General features: G+C 33.3%; 2 protein-coding genes across 9 annotated transcripts in view; both read left to right on the top strand.

Moving 5' to 3' along the window:
* The first annotated feature begins 2954 nt into the window (after positions 1–2954).
* LOC145319588 (uncharacterized) lies at positions 2955–19312 on the top strand. Of its 6 annotated transcripts, XM_080161800.1 has the most exons (20): positions 2955–3038; positions 3547–3747; positions 3958–3997; positions 4668–4761; positions 5099–5521; positions 6248–6327; positions 6608–6772; positions 7234–7327; positions 7681–7744; positions 8091–8148; positions 8651–8742; positions 10400–10461; positions 11352–11451; positions 14306–14403; positions 14686–14820; positions 14983–15091; positions 15358–15463; positions 15908–16534; positions 17396–17526; positions 18176–19312. In XM_080161800.1, the coding sequence occupies exons 5-20, from the start codon at positions 5453–5455 to the stop codon at positions 18331–18333; spliced, it is 2148 nt and encodes a 715-aa protein (XP_080017926.1). In that variant the 5' UTR covers positions 2955–3038; positions 3547–3747; positions 3958–3997; positions 4668–4761; positions 5099–5452; the 3' UTR covers positions 18334–19312. The 6 variants fall into 6 exon arrangements, 1 of the variants encoding a protein (XP_080017926.1); XR_013879957.1 differs by lacking the exons at positions 2955–3038; positions 3547–3747; positions 3958–3997; positions 4668–4761 and having other exon boundaries at positions 5061–5521; positions 18176–18458; positions 18761–19312; XR_013879956.1 differs by lacking the exons at positions 2955–3038; positions 3547–3747; positions 3958–3997; positions 4668–4761 and having other exon boundaries at positions 5061–5521; positions 18176–18493; positions 18761–19312.
* The window catches only part of LOC145319589 (inositol monophosphatase 3), a 14585-nt gene continuing 14359 nt past the window's right edge, over positions 19275–19500 (top strand). For all 3 annotated transcript variants that reach the window (XM_080161804.1, XM_080161801.1, XM_080161803.1), the window contains exon 1: positions 19275–19355. In XM_080161804.1, the coding sequence (XP_080017930.1) occupies positions 19293–19355 (63 nt within the window). In that variant the 5' untranslated portion in view covers positions 19275–19292. The remainder of the gene's footprint in view (positions 19356–19500) is intronic.

Below are 19500 nucleotides of genomic sequence, written 5' to 3'. Positions count from 1 at the left end.
GACCAGTATGTATATTCCCTGGAGACTAGAGTAGTGCCCATTCAGTTCAGCAGTTACCTAATTCTTAATCTTTAGATGGATAGACATCAAGCTTCTTTGTATTATAGACTAGCAGCTAAGTACCTAGATTCTAGGACATCCCAGGACATAATTCTGAAAATTAAATAGCCCAAAACCTACATACGACCTCAGTGAAGCTTACCTAAAATTGCTAACCCAATTGTTCAGTAGTTAATGAGATCTTAAGGGTCAGACATAAAACCCTTACTACTTTATTTAATAAGATATATAGGTACTATTTTTTAATATTTGGTACTATATGGTATTACTACATAATTAGTTAAAATTTTGGTACTATGTGGTACTATATTAGTTTAAATTTTGTGTACTATATGGTACTATATGAAAATTTTTATGTACTATAAATGTACTATATATTTGTAAATTTTGAGTGGTCACTCTGAACATATTTTGCCGTCTTCCTATTGGATAAAAATCTACATCACCGATGTGTCAGAACCAATGGGAGAGAAGACTGTGAACGAATTGGCGGGAATCGGCGAGGTTATGGGTAAAAGACTGGCTGCCAAAGGAAAGATACACAACACATTTTTCATCTATGCCCTTGACTTTTCTGAGATTGAAGAGAAAAAAATGACAAAAGTAAATCTAAAATTTTAAAGTACATAATAGTTCTTTCTCGCATCGTATTATTAACAGCTTTCCGCTTATATAAAATGTAATTGTACAAATATAAGATTTAAAGCAGTTTTTTATATTCGTAGGAAACTGGATAAATGGAAGACATAGTTTTTTTCGTATGGATGAGAACCGGTTCTAATAAAGCGGTTTTGAATGAATACGAGAATAGTTATTTTTCGCATCGTGTTTTAAACAGCTTTCCGCGGATATAGAATGAACAATTTTTATATTAAAAGTAAAACCAGTTTTTTTAGCCCCGAGGAGCCGAAGGCACGGTCTAAAAAAATGGCTTTGATCTTATGATTGTACATTTTTATAATCGTAGAAAGCTGGAATACAATGCTAGACAAAGTTTTTTCTTATGGATGAGAACCGGTTCTTATTCACCGGATTCGAATGAATACGAGAAATATTATATAAATCCTTAACAAAGACAAATCAAAAGCATAGTACATAATTTTCTGAGATAATATCTGAAAATGATCTAACAAAGGAATAAACGGATGAATATTATTAGATTTCTTCAGATATTATTTTACCTAAGAAATCATACTATAAAGAAAAACACAAGAAATAAGATTACTTAGATATTTTCTTATACTTTTTGCAGCTACTCTAGAATTAGTCTGTCTTTCCATCCATCAGTTGTTTCAAGTTAAGTAAGATATAGATAATTATTTTACTTTTTCTCAATGAGTATCTAATTAAGAAAAATAACAAGAAGGTATCTTTAGAATTTTTTTTTCTATTTTTTCATTAATTATTTATGCTGTTATCTTGTTCTATTTTTGTATTTTCATAGTTAATTTATTGCTAATAATTTTATCTAAAAAAAATTATGCCGACATTGAAATATTGTTTAGAAAATATAGGTATTTATCCTCATTCCTGAAAATAATATTTTTCTAAACAAATATTTATTTACCCGCAGCTTTGTTGCTTCAGTTTTGGTTTGAAATGTCATTTTCATTGTCAAATGAAATCCTGGAACATTTAATATTGTTGTGTGCTGGTCAGTGATATAAGGGATTAAGAAAACTAATTCTAAAGGACAATTTTGTCCACAATTAGTTCATAATCCGTTTGATGACAGTTAACTGTAGTAATACTGTAAAATGAGAATACTTTAGATAACATTGCTTCGCTGGCTATTTCTTTAGGACTTTGAAAAGCTACCAAGAGAATAACTTTTCGCAGCAGTTTTTTAAGTCCGACATACATGTTAAAAATATTTTTTTTAGAAGAAAAAGTTGCTTTGCCTCTAGGAGAGTGCGGGTGAGGTGAGCAAAAAAGCTTGAAACTACCACAAGACATTCATAAAGCTTGCCAGAAAAGTATGACCATTTCTGGCCAGCATTTTCAGATATCTTAAGCTTCACACAAAAAACCTTACTACTTCATATCATCACTAAATATAGAACATAACTTATTTTTTTTCTCATTTTATTTTTAACAAATCATCAATTCCAAAAGTAAGAGTTAAAAAATATTATAATTTGTCTTTTCTTTGTATCATAGGACATTAAACAACTTAAAATCCCTTTATTTTCTGTAAGGTATTATGTTTTATTTACTTGACAGTTGCAAATCTTTTTACTTTTTAGGTATACTAGCGGCTTCGCCCCTAGTCTCTAGGCGCTTTGCCCCAAGAGGTAATTAAAGAAAAAAAAGTAATTACCTCTGGAGATGCCCCGACAAATTTTAAATATTAAAAAAAAAATTAAGTACCTGATGAGAAGCCCCCACTCCACCACTAATTTTGAATAATTTTTTTTTAAAAATTGAGGGGGGGATTTTTTTCATAACAATAAAAATAAAAGATTTTTTTCATTTATTGGGGGGTTGGGGGTGTCCAACCCCCCAAGAAAATAGCCTAAAACCACCACAGAACCAGTAGGTATATTACCTGAAGAGTAGAATCCGATCGGTTCAGTGGTTACCAAGATCTTAAGGGACGGATATACAAACAGACATCGTTCTACTTTTTAGGTATATTTTTATTCTGTTTTAAATGTAAATTTTGATTCTTTGCCTCAGAAAGAAATATATCATTTTTTCCTTAAATATCAAGAAGAAATTATTTTTATATGAAGCAGAAGATCTTCAAAATGGGTGGACCAATGGGTTTGTGATCTATTGGAATGCTTTATATATGTTATTAGATGGTGATTGGCTCTTTTTGCAGTTAATGCAAAGCTGATAGTTGAAATAGAAAAGAAAATAATGTATAATTTGAATGTGTATCTTATAAAACAGGATTTGACAAAGCATATACAGTGCTGGGACAATTTCTAATTCTTAAGAAACATAGAGACCTTTTTGTTGAATGGTTAAAGGTGAGTTATATACACTCTTTGCCTCCTCTTTAGTTAGGCTCTTTGCATCATTTTTACTTTTTGTATTTATATAGAAGACCTACCTAAATAGCTTTGCTTTTCGTCGAAAAGTCGTACATAAAAAAAATGTTGTTATCAACCTATCAAAATTTATTAAAAAATAAATGTACAATGATGATAAACAAAATTGTTCCTGCTATATATGAAAAATTATTAGTTGGAAAGTTTAGACACTAAAGTTTGTTACAAAATGCATTTGAACTTAATTTATTTTAAACACTAAGTTGTAGAAAATTGAAATTCTTTCAAATATATGCCATATAAATGTAGTTTAACCCATTAACTATGAAAAAATATGCGGTTCACTAAATTAAGTTCAAATGCATTTCGTGCAACTACCCCTTTATGCACAAACGGTATCAGTTATATCTTAAGGCCAATATCCCCCCTATTCATGAGAGAATCTGATTTGATCGACATATTATCATATGATCTGCTTGTTTTTTAGGACTTGGCTGGTTCTAACAACAAGCAAGCGGCGGATTGTTACCATTGCCTTTCAGAATGGTGCGATGAGTTTCTATAAAAAAAATGTCAAAAAATCTGCAGAACTGCAATTATGCCAACTTTATTATTTTGTAGATATGTACATAATGTATTTGTTTGTATCTTTATAGGTGTTAATGTAGATGCATTAAAAAAATAGTCGGTAACAGCAAATTTGGCCACTGCTTGAAATGACGCAAAAATTGTCTTATGAATGTAAAGAATAAGATAGAATTGGTCAATTTTAGTTAAGGTTAAAATATTGCAATCTGGTTTATTATGCAGCTTCACCTTTTGAAGGTGATTAGAGGTGTGGTTTTACATTCTAAGCTCGACTGAATTTGCTGTCACTGAAATGGTTAATTAAAAAAAGAAATTCTACAGAATCTTTAAAATAATTGTATACAGTATAGGTAGTTACTTTAATTAGAGCTTTTAGGGTTAAAAATATCTATTTTGTCAAAAATAGTTGTTAAGTAAGTTGATTTTGATCTCAAACAAAACAAAAAATGTTTTTTTTTATACCACAAAAATATCTATTTTGTCATTTAAAGGGGGATGGGAGATAGTTAATCCCTTCATTTTATGATATTTTTGTTTTCTTTAAGAAAAGTATATAAACAAAGGTTACTAAATATAAAAGGGGGGAGGCGGATGTGCCACTTTTTGAAACCAAAACTAAAAGTCAAAGGAACTCAACTAAAAAAAGAGTTACAGGTCTGACATTTTGCATGGCAGTTGCTTTATAGGGGTACAATATAGAACTGTTAAGAAACGGCGGCGTAACCGCCGAAAACCGCCGAGAATTGCAAAAAAAAAATTCGGCGGGAAACGGCGGTTTTCGGCGGTTGCGCCGCCGTTTCTTCACAGTTCCATATTGTACCCCTATAAAGCAACTGCCATGCAAAATCTCAGACCTGTAACTCTTTTTTTAGTTGAGTTCCTTTGTTGACTTTTAGTTTTGGTTTCAAAAAGTGGCACATCCGCCTCCCCCCTTTAATGCTGAAATTATAATTTGTGGTGCCAATTTCTTACTAATTACAAGATAATAAAATGAACTCCCACCCCCTATACGTTATACAGTGTACACTAAATAAATATTGCTGTAAATTAAACAATCTTTTGTATTATAACTCTGTGATATAGTAACATCTTTAATGTACATAAATGAACCTAGGTTTACTCAGGGGTGTATATTCTGCATGGTTTCCCCGGCTCAGGGGGGAGGGGAAATAAAAAATAAGTGGTTAGAGGGAAAAAAAATGTAAAAATTAAGAAAACTGAACACATTTTTTCCATTTCGCCCCCCTCCTTGGTTAAAAAAACTAAAAAAATGTGTGGTAGGAGGGATAAAATAAATAAAATATAGAGTTCTTTAAATATTTTTCTATTTCCCCCCCTACTTTTTAAGAAAATCTAGGGGGGGGGAAAAATAAAAAAATTTGTAGCAGGGGGAAAAAAATAAATCTTGTGCAGAATATACACCCCTGGGTTTACTGTAATTGTTTCAAAAGATCAATGATTTTTCAGCTATTATCCATGTATTTTATTCTGCAAGAATCATAAAAATGTATTTTTTAGTTGCTTTAACTAGGCAAAGACTGATAACATGAATTTTAGACTACCTTGTTGTTGTTAATTTTAATACAAAATCTTTTATCTTGAATGCTATTTATAAACTCATTAGGTATTATTTGTTTTAAGCAATTAAGATTCCTAAGTTATTTAAAACTACTGAAATCCGAATTTTAGAGTAGATGAATGTTATGTTAAAGTTTTAATAAAAAAAAACCTGTCTGTTAAAATGCTATTTGAATACTCAACTGTACCTATTACAGATTTCTTTTGTAAAACACAAAAGCATAAAAATGGATAACATAATGGAAGTTCAAAAACAAATTAAAGAAAATGCCTCTGAAGTAAATGACTTTTTAAAGGTATATTTTTTAATCTGTATACAAGTAATATAGATAATGCAACATAACAGTCAAATAAAAAATATCATTTTTTGCCTTTCTTATTATAGTGTAACTGAATTACTTGGCTTTGAAAGTGCAGAGACGTTTTACAAAGAACTTCACTTTTGTTGGTACGATCTAATTTGCCATCTAAATGAGTTTACAATTTCGAAAGACAAAGCATTTCTTATTCGCTTACTTTATACATCAAGTACCTGACATAACTGAAATACAGCAAAAGGATCATTTTGAAGTCAGTAGTTAAGGCCAGAAATTAGTTTACACTGGAACCAATTGCTTTTACAGTTTGAGCTGAAGTCGAAGGCTTTTTACAAAAATATATAGCTGTGTTTTGATAAGTATTTGCTTCTTTTTATACAAATGAAAATGGGTAGTTCCACGAAGTGCATTTAAACTTGAATTTACGGAACTGTATATTTTTTTTCAATTGTTTTAACTGCATCTATAGGACATATTTGAAAAAATTTCAATTTTCTACCATGAAGTTTTAAGATATCAAAACTTGAAAATTAAATTTTTTGAATATATTCAATTTAACATAAATGGCTATCCTGTTTTAAAAAAACAGTATGATTACTATTTTATGATAATACAAAATTATTTATATTAGATGGTTTTCTTTTAACTTATGCTTTTAATCAAACTTTTTAAATGCACTTCATGCAACTATCCCCTTTGATTTAGGATTTGGATAGTTGGGCAGCTGAAATGAAAGTTAAGGATAATAAACTTAGAGAAGAAAAATTAAAGAAAAGTAGCAGCAGGTACTTTTTATTTTTATAGTTTTTGAAAATTTCTAAAGTTATGTATTTTTAATTGTTCTTAACTCTTGTAATTTATGGTTATTATGTTTTTTTTTGTGAAAGTATTGAGTAAAAAAATCACTAAATCAGTTACCCTCCCTTTCCTTATTTTTACTATTTTAATATCAGTTTTCTAACTACTTGGATTTTTTCCTGCAAAAACAACAATAACACGTATTTTTGTTTTGTATTCTTTATTTTCTAGATTGATATGAAACTATCAATTTATGCTTCTTTTTAGTAAAATTGGTAAAGAAAACAGTAGTCCTGCTGCCACAAATGCACCAGACAACCAACCAACCTTAAAGCCTATGATTACAGAAATGACACCATCTACCACCAGCAAACCAATAGCTACAACTAGTATTTCTATGAAACATAAACAAACAGAAGTAAAACCCCCAAGGTTTATTGATTGGATTATACTATTATATAAAAGTAACAGAATGTCTGTCTGTACCGAAGGATCTTGCTAACCACTGAACCGAATACCTTTTTTTGTTTATTTAGACATGTTAGAAAAGTCATTTCGATTTCAAACTTTGCATGATGATTCCTATAACAGTTAGGTACGACTTAGAAAGCGTCGTATTTCTATAATCGTTACCAGAAAGTCTATACGTCAATTGAAAACATGCAGATTTTTACCTAACTTTTTAATAAACAAACTTTTTGATTTATACTGATTCCTATTACAACAAGGTAGGTACAATATTATAAGCAAAGCATCTGATACTCTAATACTCTACAAGAGTTAATGTTCGTCTGACCTACCGTTTTAGAGCTTCGCTTTTATGGATGTTGTCATCCTTGTTTGAATAAAGCTACATTTATATTTAACTTAGTAGGTTATTTTTGCCTTTTTAGTGTGTCTCTGCCTAAGAAGAAAGACAAGGAGAAAGAAAAGACAGCTTCTAAAGCTGACCAAATACCGAGTCCACCAAAGAAAGAAAGAATTAAGGCAAAGAGTTGTTAATAATATATCTATTTTTATTTAATATTTTGATAAGCAAACATAAGGGACAGTGAGGGCCTCTAAAGAATAAGTTTTAGTTATTAGTGAACTTTGTAATGAAATAGTTATGGTTACCTTCCTTGATATCTTGGGTATCTTCACCCCCCTCCAAGAAAATTTTTTGTTCTCTTTTTAGTTGATAATTTTATCTAAAAACTAGGTAATTCATGTGGATTTCTGTAAGTAAAATGTAAGGTCTAGCATGAAAAAAAACTTTTTGCTACTTATATTCTTTTGATTTTATAAATAAAAAACTTGCAAAACATGTCCATTTTTTTACTTGACAACTGTTTAACAAGGCTTATGAGTATGACAAATGGGATAAGTTTGATGTTGAGGAGGAATGTAGCAAGCTAGACCAAGGTAAGACCAGGGGTAGCTATTCTAGCAATCAATTCTACAAATTATCACGAAACCTTTTAAAGTAATTAATGTAATTGTTTTTGATGTAATTAAAGAGGGGTGGGTAACAAATTGAGGAAAAGGGGAAGGGGGATGTGGGGAAATTTTCCTATTTTATTTGGGGGGTAAAATGGCGCACATTTTTTTACCCCCCCTCCCCCCCCCCCCCTATATAGCCACGATGGCTAGCTCTTCCTCAAGCTCCATGTTCAAGCACATTTTTACTTACATTTTTTTATTTCTGATACTAACATTTACACAGATTTATGGAGAATACCTGCCAAAAATAACATTGAAAAACTTTTAGCGGCTGGCAGTGATGAAAGTAGCAGTGATGAGATTGATGAGGAAATGGAAAATGCAAGGTTTGTTTTAGATCAGGGATGGGACAATGGACAATTAATCAAACTGCTTTCCAATGCGTTATGTTCTGCCTCTAAAAAATCTTTGAGTGAATATAAGGTTTCTTCGATTCTTGCGCGTAGCTTCTAAAAAAAAGTACTTGTTGGTAGGTTGAGTATTCATCACGTTCTGTTATATATTATTTACATTATAGATATTATTGATGTGCTTATTACACACATAATAATCCCTTGCTTATAGTTTATAGATTTTTTACCATTTCTAAAACGTTTTTTATGCTTTCTCGTCATTTGCATGGCCCTATGGACCTCTAGAATAATAGTCTCCAAAAAAGTTTGTGTATTTTGTATCTAGGATCTTTTTTCCTATAATTAAAGTATTAGTATACAATTCCATTATGGCCTTGAATGAGGTTTGTATGTCTAGAGTAAAGACCGGACAGTAATTTTATTTTAATGTTAAAACGACATAAGTTTTTGTGATGGAACCCTTTCTTATTTTTAGATTAAAGCAGCAGGCCCTAGCAGAAAGGGAGAGGGGTAACACGTTCTTCAAGCAAGGAAAATATGACAAAGCCATAGAAAGATACACTGCAGGTATGTGTGCAGTAGCTAAGCTTCTTTGCAAGTCATGTTACTCATCGGTTGTTCTGTCATACAATTATTTTGAATATCATCCATTCATATGAATTATTAAGATCTGTCCGTTAAGATCTCGCTAACCCAGGGGTGTATGTTTTGCAAATTTGAACCTGCTAAAGGGAGGGTAAAAAAAAATATGTAGATGGGGGGGGGGGGGGGGGGGTAAAAATTAAGAGAATTGAAAGCATTTTTTTCCCTTTTTCACACCTCTCTTGGTGAAAAAACTAAAAGAATATGTAAGAGGGGGGATAATATGAATAAAATAAAGAGTTCTGAAAATATTTTTCCATTTATCCCCTTACTTGCTGCAAAAAACTAGGAGGGGAATAAAAATAAAAAATTTTGCAGCAGGAAAAAATATGAATCTTGTGCAGAATATATACCCCTGCGCTAACCACTGAACCGATTTAATATTCGATTATAGGAAAGCTTTACCTAGCTTCCGAGATGGTTTTAGTTTATAGTATTACAAAATTTTAAAAAGTGAATTAAACTTATTTCACCTATTTCTTTTTTCGTAAAGAAATTAGAAAACAAATGCAATAGCTAGTAAAGTAAAAGCAATTTAACTTTTGCAGAAATTGGACCTCAAACAACCCTGTTGGTACAAATATATATTACGTTCATTTAGGCTAGGAAACCTAAGGGTTAAGAGAGCCCTGTAGGCCGTTCTTCAGATTTTAAAATGGAAAAAAACATGTTTTAAAATAAGGACCGGGGGGGGGGGGGGGTTGGGTGGTCCATTTGTTGTTTCGTGGGGAATAAAGTAAAGTTAACTTAGAAGATGCAAAAAAGTTGTAGTATTTTTATTTAATTGACATTTGGACATGCACTCTAATTTCTCAAAAACGGCTGCATTTTAGATTTTATTGAAAAGTGAAATGAAGTTACCTAACCTAGGATAATGAAATGCACTATGTCCCAATTTAGGTTCTGACACAAAAGTCAAAGCTCTTTCAAACGTTTCTTTACAGTTACATATTGTACCTCTTTAATGCAACTGCGATGCCAAATCTAAGAGCTGTAAGTAACTCTTTATTTAGTTGAGTTCCTTTAACTTTTAAATTTGTTTTCAAAAAGTGTCACTTCCGCCCCCTCCCTTTAATATTAACATCGTTTTAATTCTTACACGTATTTGTTTATGTTTGTTTTGAAGAGTTAATAGTCAAATAATAAAACAAAATATGCATCCTTTTGAATGTTAGTAACATATTTGAAGATAAAAGATGCATATTTTGTTTTATAAGTTGACTATTAACTCTTCAAAACAAACGTAAACAAATACGTGTAAAAATTAAAACGATGTTAATATTAAAGGGAGGGGGCGGAAGTGACACTTTTTGAAAACAAATTTAAAAGTCAAAGGAACTCAACTGTCCAGAGACAACCTGGAGGCCTGCAGCACCTGAACCTGGAGGCCAAATCCAAATTTTTTTTGTAAATATAAGAAAAATACACCAAAAAGTGATAACCTATCCTCTTACTTATAAGACAAAGCCTATGCTCCCTGTTTACGCAAAAGTGTAAGATCCAACCACCCCCCCCCCCCCTCCTTCCCTTTTACCGTGAACTACAGTTGACCCAATAAAACCTATCTAGAATATTATTTTAGGTATTCAAATAGATCCATACTGCCCCCTACTTCCAGCTAATAGAGCCATGGCGTTTCTAAAGGTAAGATTAATAATTCATCATCTTTTACATGTTTGTTTTAATTTAATTGAATTCTAACAAGGACGAGTATTTCTCAAAATCACTAAACTTTTTAAAGGCTATTCAGAGCCGCCGATTATAGAGTTGCTTTGCTTTTCAGGTTATACCCAACTTATACAAGAAACTTACTTCATTGGATTTAAATCGATAAAACGATTCTTACACGCCAAAATAATTTTTTTACTTTTTACCCATTAATAAATCTAGGGTGACAACATCCATAATTGGCGAAGATCATAAATGAAATGAAGTTTTCGGTACACCGACAAACGTCCTACCGCGACAAACGTCCTAATGCGACAAACGTCCTAAACGACAAACCTCCTAAACGACAAACGTCCTAATGCGACATCTCTTTAGTAAAACGTCCTAAATTTTTTCAAAAATTATAAAATAAGAAAAATCTTCCAAATTTAAGGACAAAATCCTCTAGTTATAAAAATATTTAACAATATCAAATTCAAAATGGCGATAAAACACAGGAAAAAAATACTTTTTAAAGCGAATAACTTTAACCATAGGCTAAATTTTACAAATCTGTCCGACAGTTTTCCCAAAGTCTGTGTTGGCTATCACAAATGGAATGGTTTCGAACCCAATACAACTGTGCATTACAAAAATAAACCTTTATTTAATTTATTTCCTTTTATTTTAGAACATTTTTAAATTACATTTGGAAGATTTAATTTTTGAAAAAAAAATTAGGACGTTTTACTTAAGAGATGTCGCATTAGGACGTTTGTCGTTTAGGATGTTTGTCGTTTAGGAGGTTTGTCGCATTAGGACGTTTGTCGTATTAGGACGTTTGTCGGTGTACCAAGTTTTCTCATATAACTAGGTATTTTTATTAGGAAAATAAGTTTGGAGCAGCGGAACAAGATTGTTCACTATCACTGTCCCTAGATCCTACTTATATCAAGGCTCTACAAAGAAGGATGACTGCTAGGATAGGTAATATTAATATTTATAATTACCTAGATCCCACTTATATCAAGGCTCTACAAAGAAGGATGACTGCTAGGATAGGTAATATTAATATTTATAATTACCTAGATCCCACTTATATCAAGGCTCTACAAAGAAGGATGACTGCTAGAATAGGTAATATTAATATTTATATTTCCCTAGATCCTACTTATATCAAGGCTCTACAAAGAAGGATGACTGCTAGAATAGGTAATATTAATATTTATATTTCCCTAGATCCTACTTATATCAAGGCTCTACAAAGAAGGATGACTGCTAGAATAGGTAATATTAATATTTATATTTCCCTAGATCCTACTTATATCAAGGCTCTACAAAGAAGGATGACTGCTAGAATAGGTAAAATGATTTGTGGGGCGGCTATTCATTTTATGATATCACACATAGTGCATGTTGAGCACTGATACCCCCCCCCCCCCCCCATAGATATACCACACTTTTCTGGGATCTTGCCAAGTCAAGTATCAACTGTGGGGAATACCAAAGGATGACTCCATGCAAAATTGTACTTCAGCATCAACTTGATTGGACAATTGTTTCCCCTCCTAAATGTCAATTAAAACCTCGGAAACGGCAAAAATCGCCAAAAATCACGCCTTTGGCGGCGAATAACGGCTAAACGGTCAGCCGGAGGCGAATCAAACATAAGTAAAGAAATGTCCGCTTCAAAAAGTTGTTCAACATCAAAGAAATGCTTTGAAGTCTCTAAAACGATTCCTTCCCCTCCTTTAAGGCGAGATACGGGAAAAACGCGATTTTCAAAAGTATGCCTACTTCGTGGGTGCGGGGGGCACTGAACCCGTCACCCCAGGGTCACCAAATATAAAGTCTAGGCGGCCCACAATGCTGAATTTTCACCAAGTGAAAGTCTTGTGTCATTATCTCTTATGAGAAAAAAGTTATTAGCCGTGGGCAAATTTCAAATTGTGATTTTTTGATGGATTTCTTTAATGAAATGACAGGCTGGTCAATTTTTAGGCCATTTTTTGCAGTTTGATATAATCTCACGGGATTTTTTGCCAAACCTAAGTCTGGTTATTTGTGAGGTCTAAGAAAAAAATCAGACTTACGCAAAGATTATGATTATAATCTTTGCACAGAAAAATGGCACTCTGTGAGGGTTGGAGGGGGCAAAATGAGCCGACCATTGATTTTTGACGGTGCGCAGCGACGTCGTATTTCATCCAATCCGGGATTTTTTTTTCTTAGACCTCACAAATAACTAAACTTAGGTTGGGCAAAAGGTCACGTGAGATCATCTCAAACCGATTGGGCGTGGCGGGCCGAAAACCGAAAAAATGGCCTAAAAATTGACCAGCCTGTCATTTCATTAAAGAAATCCATCAAAAAATCACAATTTGAAATTTGCCCACGGCTAATAACTTTTTTCTCATAAGAGATAATGACACAAGACTTTCACTTGGTGAAAATTCAGCATTGTTGGCCGCCTAGACTTTATATTTGGTGACCCTGGGGTGACGGGTTCAGTGCCCCCCACACCCACAAAGTAGGCATACTTTTGAAAATCGCGTTTTTCCCGTTTTTCCCCTCAAAGGAGGGGAAGGAGTCGTTTTAGAGACTTCAAGAATATCTTTAATGTTGAACAACTTTTTAAAGCGGACACTTTTTTACTTATGTTTGATTCGCCTCCGGCTGACCGTTTAGCCGTTATTCGCCGCCAAAGGCGTGATTTTTGGCGATTTTTGCCGTTTCCGAGGTTTTAATTGACATTTAGGAGGGGAAAGAGTTGTCCAATCAAGTTGATGCTAAAGTACATTTTTGTAGGCAATTAATTGCATTGGCTAAATTTCATGTGAAGTAAAATTTTTTGTACCTCCAACCAGTTTTGCTCCAGCTGAATCGATTTACAGATACCCCCTAAAAACCGGAAAAAAAACGGTTTTTTATAAAATTCACGGCCGGTTTTGGCCGGATCCGGCTCAAATTTTGCATGGAGTCATCCTTTGGTATTCCCCACAGTTGATACTTGACTTGGCAAGATCCCAGAAAAGTGTGGTATATGATTATCTACAACCCCCCCCCCCCCCATTATTTTCAAATGAATTAAAGGGGGGGGGGGGTTAATGCAACCATCTCGTAATCAATGTATAAATGGCACTTAGAATTCGAATTTCGATCTAAAATTCTGCATGAGTAATCCTTGGTAGGTCTATTTTCCCTAAATCGAACAAAAAAGTTGAAATAGTAACGGCTAACGGCTCAGCCATTTAGCCGTTTTTTGGCTATTTTTAGGGTAAATCTGTCATAAATTACGTAGGAATCAACTTTTTGAAACATATTTTTGCTTTAAATCATGTGAAATGATACAAAAACAACATTTTCAGATTTCTATTACCAGCAACTACCGGCTAGAACCGTTTTAAAAACATTTTGGAGCAGAAAATAGTATTATGTGGAGATAGGTTTCGTGATGATTTGCATTGAAAATAGCCCAAAAAATGGCTAAACTGCTGAGCCGCCAGCTGTTAGCCGTTATTTTTCCAACTTTTTGTTCGATTTAGGGAAAATAGACCTACCAAGGATTACTCATGCAAAATTTCAAATCGAAATTCGAATTCTAAGTGCCATTTATACATTGATTACGAGATGGTTGCATTAAACCCCCCCCCCCCCTTTATGGGTTCATAGTTCTTTTTTACTATACCGAAGACCTTAATTTTTAATTGTTTTTAGGGGGGGGGGGGTTACCAGTGCTGAACTGATTACTTTGTATATTTTAGCTAAAAGAAAAAAGCAAAAAAACGATTGTTTGTTAGAAAAAAATATTAGATAGATACAGTATCATATATTTGTTTAGGATTGAAAAAGTACCACGAAGCCCTGATGGACTGTGAAAAGATCCTTCAGATTGAACCTACCAACAAACAGGCCAGGGAAGAAGAACTTGTCCTGAAGGTAGAAAAGTGAATTGGGGAAAAGTCCCTTTCGTGGCAACGCCCCTTAAGGGGCGATTCGTCGTATTTTTAAAATGGCTTTTGATTATTTTAGGTTAGGTTAGGTTATATTGGGTTAGGTGATTGCCCCACAGGGTTAGGCTAGAAATTGGAGAAAAGCTACTGTGAATAATTTTGGATGATACAATAATTTCAGGCCTTGAAGACCTATATTTATTTAATACAAGTTGGTAAATTACAAAAGTGCCTATTTTGTTTTCTATGCGCATAATCTTTTTTTAAGGACAAAGTGGCCGCGGCTGCTAGATATGCAGCTGCTAAGAATAATACTGATGCTGCTGCAAAAGATAAATCTAAAGTTGAAGAAGAAGCTGTTAAGAAAGAAGTGATTGAGAAGACACAAAAACTTAATTTAAAGGTATAACTTTTATGATAAGAAGTTTAAAAGACAGGAAGCTACTTAATGAAATAATTACACATTTATATAGCATGAAAATGATAAAAAATGCCTAGTACTAAGGGTAGGGATGGCATTAGAGTAGCCTAAAACCATATCAAGATCTAAATAAAATTTGTTCAGGACAACATGAAAAGTATGTTCGCGCCAGTGAAAGAAAAGCCAGCTGTGGAGAGACTCGAACCAATGTCTGACGTCAGTCCGGGACTTTTACTTCAATCTTCACCGTCAGGAATGATGTTTAATAAACGAAAAATCTTAAACTTGCATAATGCTTCGCTTCCCCAACTGGACAGTTTACCTTTTTTTACCCAAATCATCTCGAATTTAAAAAACGACAAATTCTTAATAAATGATCTTCCCCCTAAGTATTCCTTCAGTAAGTAGCTGGTACAATTTTAGGGAAAAGTAAACTAAAGGTAAAGCTTTGAGTAGAGTTTGATTTATCTGCCATTGTCTTCTCCCTCCCTGATTTAAACACCATTCAACTATTACTAGATGAAAGTTGTGAAAAGAAAGTAAGATTTGCTGAAGAGAAAGCCCCGTGGCCCACTCCTGACCCTAATCTAGTCATACATCCTGTTAATAAACCCCCACATCAAAGGTTAGTGTTTTTTTCTGCATGTGTGTACTGTGTGCTAAGGACGTCCAAGAGGGGGGGTGGTGAAGTAGTGATTACCCCCCCCCCCAAAAAAAAAAAAATAAGTAAACGAATTTGTAGTGCCGTATGCACCCCCAAAAATGTTTTATTTTACCTCCCCGCCATATAAAATTTACCCCTACCTTGCGGGTTCCATAGGCACCCCCAACCATTTAGGTGGGGGTATTTACAGATTTTTTACTAACGCCAAAATATTCAAAAGACCATAAAGGTTTCACAACATTAAAACAGTTCTGAACCATGATATACATAAAATACATGATTACCTTCGGCCTCTCGGGGCTAAAAACTGGTTGTAATCTTCTAACCGCGGAAAGCTGTCTATAATACGATGCGAGAAATAACTAATCTTAGTTCCTAAAATTAAATTTTTGTTTTAATATTTAGATCCAAAAAACCAATGAAGAAGATTACCATACATGACCAAGAACCAAAGTCAATAAAACCTGCTCAACAATCCAACAAACCCACAAGAATGAAAATAATTGAAGTTGAAGGAGATGAAGATGAAGTTGATTCGACTTCAGTTGCTATGGATACCTCCAGTCAAGATCTTCCTGTTGAAATACCTTCTCATGAAAGATTTGTTGAACTTCCTTCAGGTGATGATACCGCTCTCAAAAATGTTGATTTCAGTAAGAAAAACAATCAAGATACCAAAAGTTCTGAAAATACTAAAAAATTCCCTGAATCAAACAATAAAATCATTGAAATTGCTCAAGAAACGAATAAAGATGAATCCAAAATGGAGGTTGATGAAGATAAATCATATGACACTGATGACGTGACTGAAAAATCAGCTGATACTGATGACGTCATGAACAAATCAGCTGATGGCTTCGCCAGTAAATCTCGGGGATTATGTCGCAAGGTTGAAAAGGAAATTAATGCTGCTTTACAAGAAAAGGAGGAAAAATGTAAAGAAGCTGAAGATGATGTTAAAGTGCCCGAGGTTCCAAAGGCTTCAGCTCAATTTGTTAAAGATTGGAGGAGTTTGAAAACAACAGAATTAAGGTAAATTAATTTTTATTAGACAAAAATAGTGGGTTGGGGATTTATAAATTTATTATTTCGCCGATTCAAAACGTTTCAAAGATTATGGACAAGGAAGGAGGGGATAATATTTTAAAAAATCAAATAAATTCTAAATATACTTATCCCTGTCCAATTAGATAATAATTGAGCTTTCATAAAAAAAGTACCTAATCATTTGTGTTTGAGTAGATTAAAAACTAAATAAGGGAAAAGAAGCATTGTTTAAGAAAAGATCTGAGCTTGATCTTTAAATCGTTTATAGGTGATTTAAACCGGGGCGATTCATTCAGCGCACCATCAAATTATTAAAAAAATAGCAATCTTTAAATCGAATTTGCATGGGCGATTTGGATCGGGCAGTGGCGCGGTACCGGCGCGCCATTGCCACTCACCGAGTGGCATTGCCGGTTTAAATCGGGGTGAATCATATGTAATAAATGGATATTTTTTTATTTACTTTAATATTTTTTTGCAAAACTATTGAGAAAACATTTTTATAGTTATTTTTAAAATAAATTATATATTAATGTTTTATATAAAATACCATACTGACACGGCATTTTATATAAAATACCTTACTGACACGCCTTAAGTAATAAAGTTGTACTGGCGCGGATCGATATATTAGTGAGTGCGCAAGCGATCTAAAAACACCGCGCCGAAAATCTTTTAAAAATCAATGTTTTATAGGTACGCTGTGGCTCACCACCAGCGCACCTACGGTTCACCTCTGAATCGCCCTGATTCAGCGCACCATGATCCAGCTCTGGCTCTCTTCCAGTAGGTTTCAATTTGACTTTGGATTATTTCCAAATTAAAATGAAATGTTTTACATTCTAGGTACAAATATATATCCCAATTCAAGTCAGAAAGTTTTCCAAAAATTTTCAAGAATCAGTTGGAATCACAGCTGTTCAGTGATATCATTCAAGTTCTACAGGATTCGAACCCACCTCCCCAAATTGTTTCAGGTAAAAAGAATCATTAGAGTAAATGCTGACAGGAGAGAAAGGACTGTCGCTGCAAAATTAATCTTCAAACTTTCTCTTCAAGTCCACTAATGATTAAGGTACTAGATGTAAAACCCTTCGCCCCTACTTCTGGAGCAATATAGAAAATAGAAAGAAAATAGCCCAAAACCACCCCAATACAATATAAAGCTTCCCTGGAAAAAAAATCAGAACAGCATTTTCCGTGATTTTTAGCATCATACATAAAAAACTTGTTACTTTATGTTATTTACTAGCGGCTACGCCCTGAGAGGCCTCTAGGGGCACTTGAGAAAGGGTTAGTTAAATCCAAAAAAAACATATTTTTTTTTTTAACAAGTAGAAAAAAAGCCCATCTCCCCCACCCCAACTCCATTTTTCATTTTATTTTAAAGATATTTTTTTCTAGGGGCGATTTCTCTTGGGAGGGTTGTAGTACCCTAAATTAGTTATAAATTTTCCCGGGACCTATTAGAAGCTACCCTGTTAAGGAGAACCCGATCGGTTCAGCGGTTTGCGAGATCCTTCGGTACAAACAAACAGACAGACAGACAAACAAACAAACATCCTTTTACTTTATTATAAGGATTATTTAATTGAACTAGACTTGCTTAATTAAAATTTTTTTCAGTGATCCTAATTGGACTTAGCTCCCTACCTCGAATCTCTGCCCTGTCCATGTTCCTTGCGCCTGCAGAAACCAAGATCCTGTCCTCTTTGCTGGAGGTTGCCACCCCTAACCTGGATCCTGCACAGATACAGACTGTCAAAAAATCATTATCGTTATGATTCGTTTGTTAATTGTGCTTTTGGCAATTTCATGAGGGGCATTTCAAACCAAGAGGAAATTTTATGTTCTTTTTTTGTTAAAATATTTTTTCAAAATTTTGAGAATATTTTCAATTTTATCAAAGGTTTCGTTCAAATGGCATAAATCAATTAACATTAGGTATATACCTAAGTTTATAATATAATGAGTAATATACAGCTGTCATTTTTGTTATATCGATATTCAATTTAGAAATATTTCAACATTTTCTTTGATTTAATTAACCACAATGGTCCATTTTAAGTATTATAGTGCCATTTTTTATTTTTGTTGTAATCATGTGGATCATAATCTTACAATACATACTGTAAAATTATTCTATTGCCAAATGGTTCAAAACATTTTTGAATCATAGATATTACCAGTCTTAACCCACTGTGGCAATAGAATAATTAGAAGCAAGCACAAATTAAAAATTTAAAGTCTAGTAGTAAACATCTGTGATACACCTTTATTTTTAGTAGACACACACACACACTCACAAACACCACACACATTCAATTATATTTTAAGATGGGATGAAGTAATGATTGGATTTTTTTTTCTTGGGGGAGGGGGGGGGGTGATATATTTTTAGAGGCATTTTTCTTGGGAGGGTTGAGCTATTGTTCTTAAAAATAGATTAAAACTTATTTCATATATTGCTTTCAAACCATAAAAATTTCTGGCCTGTTAATTTATTCCTTTATTTCTAACAAACATAATAAAATTGCACCTGCTTAAATAGTCAAATATTTTCATTCAGTATTTCCTTCCTTTAAAAGTGTCTTGTTAGCTCCTCTTAAGTGGTTTTAGATAATATTGACAGTATATTAAACTGTTATCACTGATAACAATAAGAAACACTAATATTAAAAGAAACACTACAAAAAATCCACAAAGTGAATTGTGCCTAAACAAAAAGTGTATGTGACAAAAAATGTTGCTTTCAGATAAAAATACAGTTTTGTTTGGGGAGGCAGAGAAATCATATCGCTCTAGGAATGTGTCCACTTTTTTTTACTAACGTTGGTATTGTGTATATTTTACTAGGGGTATCAATCCGAATCCGAAATCTGCCCAATTTATTGAACCCAGAATCTGAATCCGCTTATTTTTGGTTAGGATATGTTAAGCAAGGGTTAGAA

Source organism: Acartia tonsa, chromosome 5, assembly GCF_053477335.1.
Source record: "Acartia tonsa isolate MP-2025a chromosome 5, ASM5347733v1, whole genome shotgun sequence".
In the NCBI taxonomy this organism is placed as follows: domain Eukaryota; kingdom Metazoa; phylum Arthropoda; class Copepoda; order Calanoida; family Acartiidae; genus Acartia; species Acartia tonsa.
This window is presented reverse-complemented; position numbering and strand designations above follow the sequence as displayed.

What these genes read in the sequence shown, in the direction of transcription:
- LOC145319588 (XM_080161800.1), top strand. Translation starts at nt 5,453, where the DNA reads ATGGATAACATAATGGAAGTTCAAAAACAAATTAAAGAAAATGCCTCT. An exon ending in AAGTAAATGACTTTTTAAAG is followed by an intron (nt 5,522 to 6,247) that starts GTATATTTTTTA and finishes CCTTTGATTTAG; the next exon opens with GATTTGGATAGTTGGGCAGC. An exon ending in GAGGAAATGGAAAATGCAAG is followed by an intron (nt 8,149 to 8,650) that starts GTTTGTTTTAGA and finishes TCTTATTTTTAG; the next exon opens with ATTAAAGCAGCAGGCCCTAG.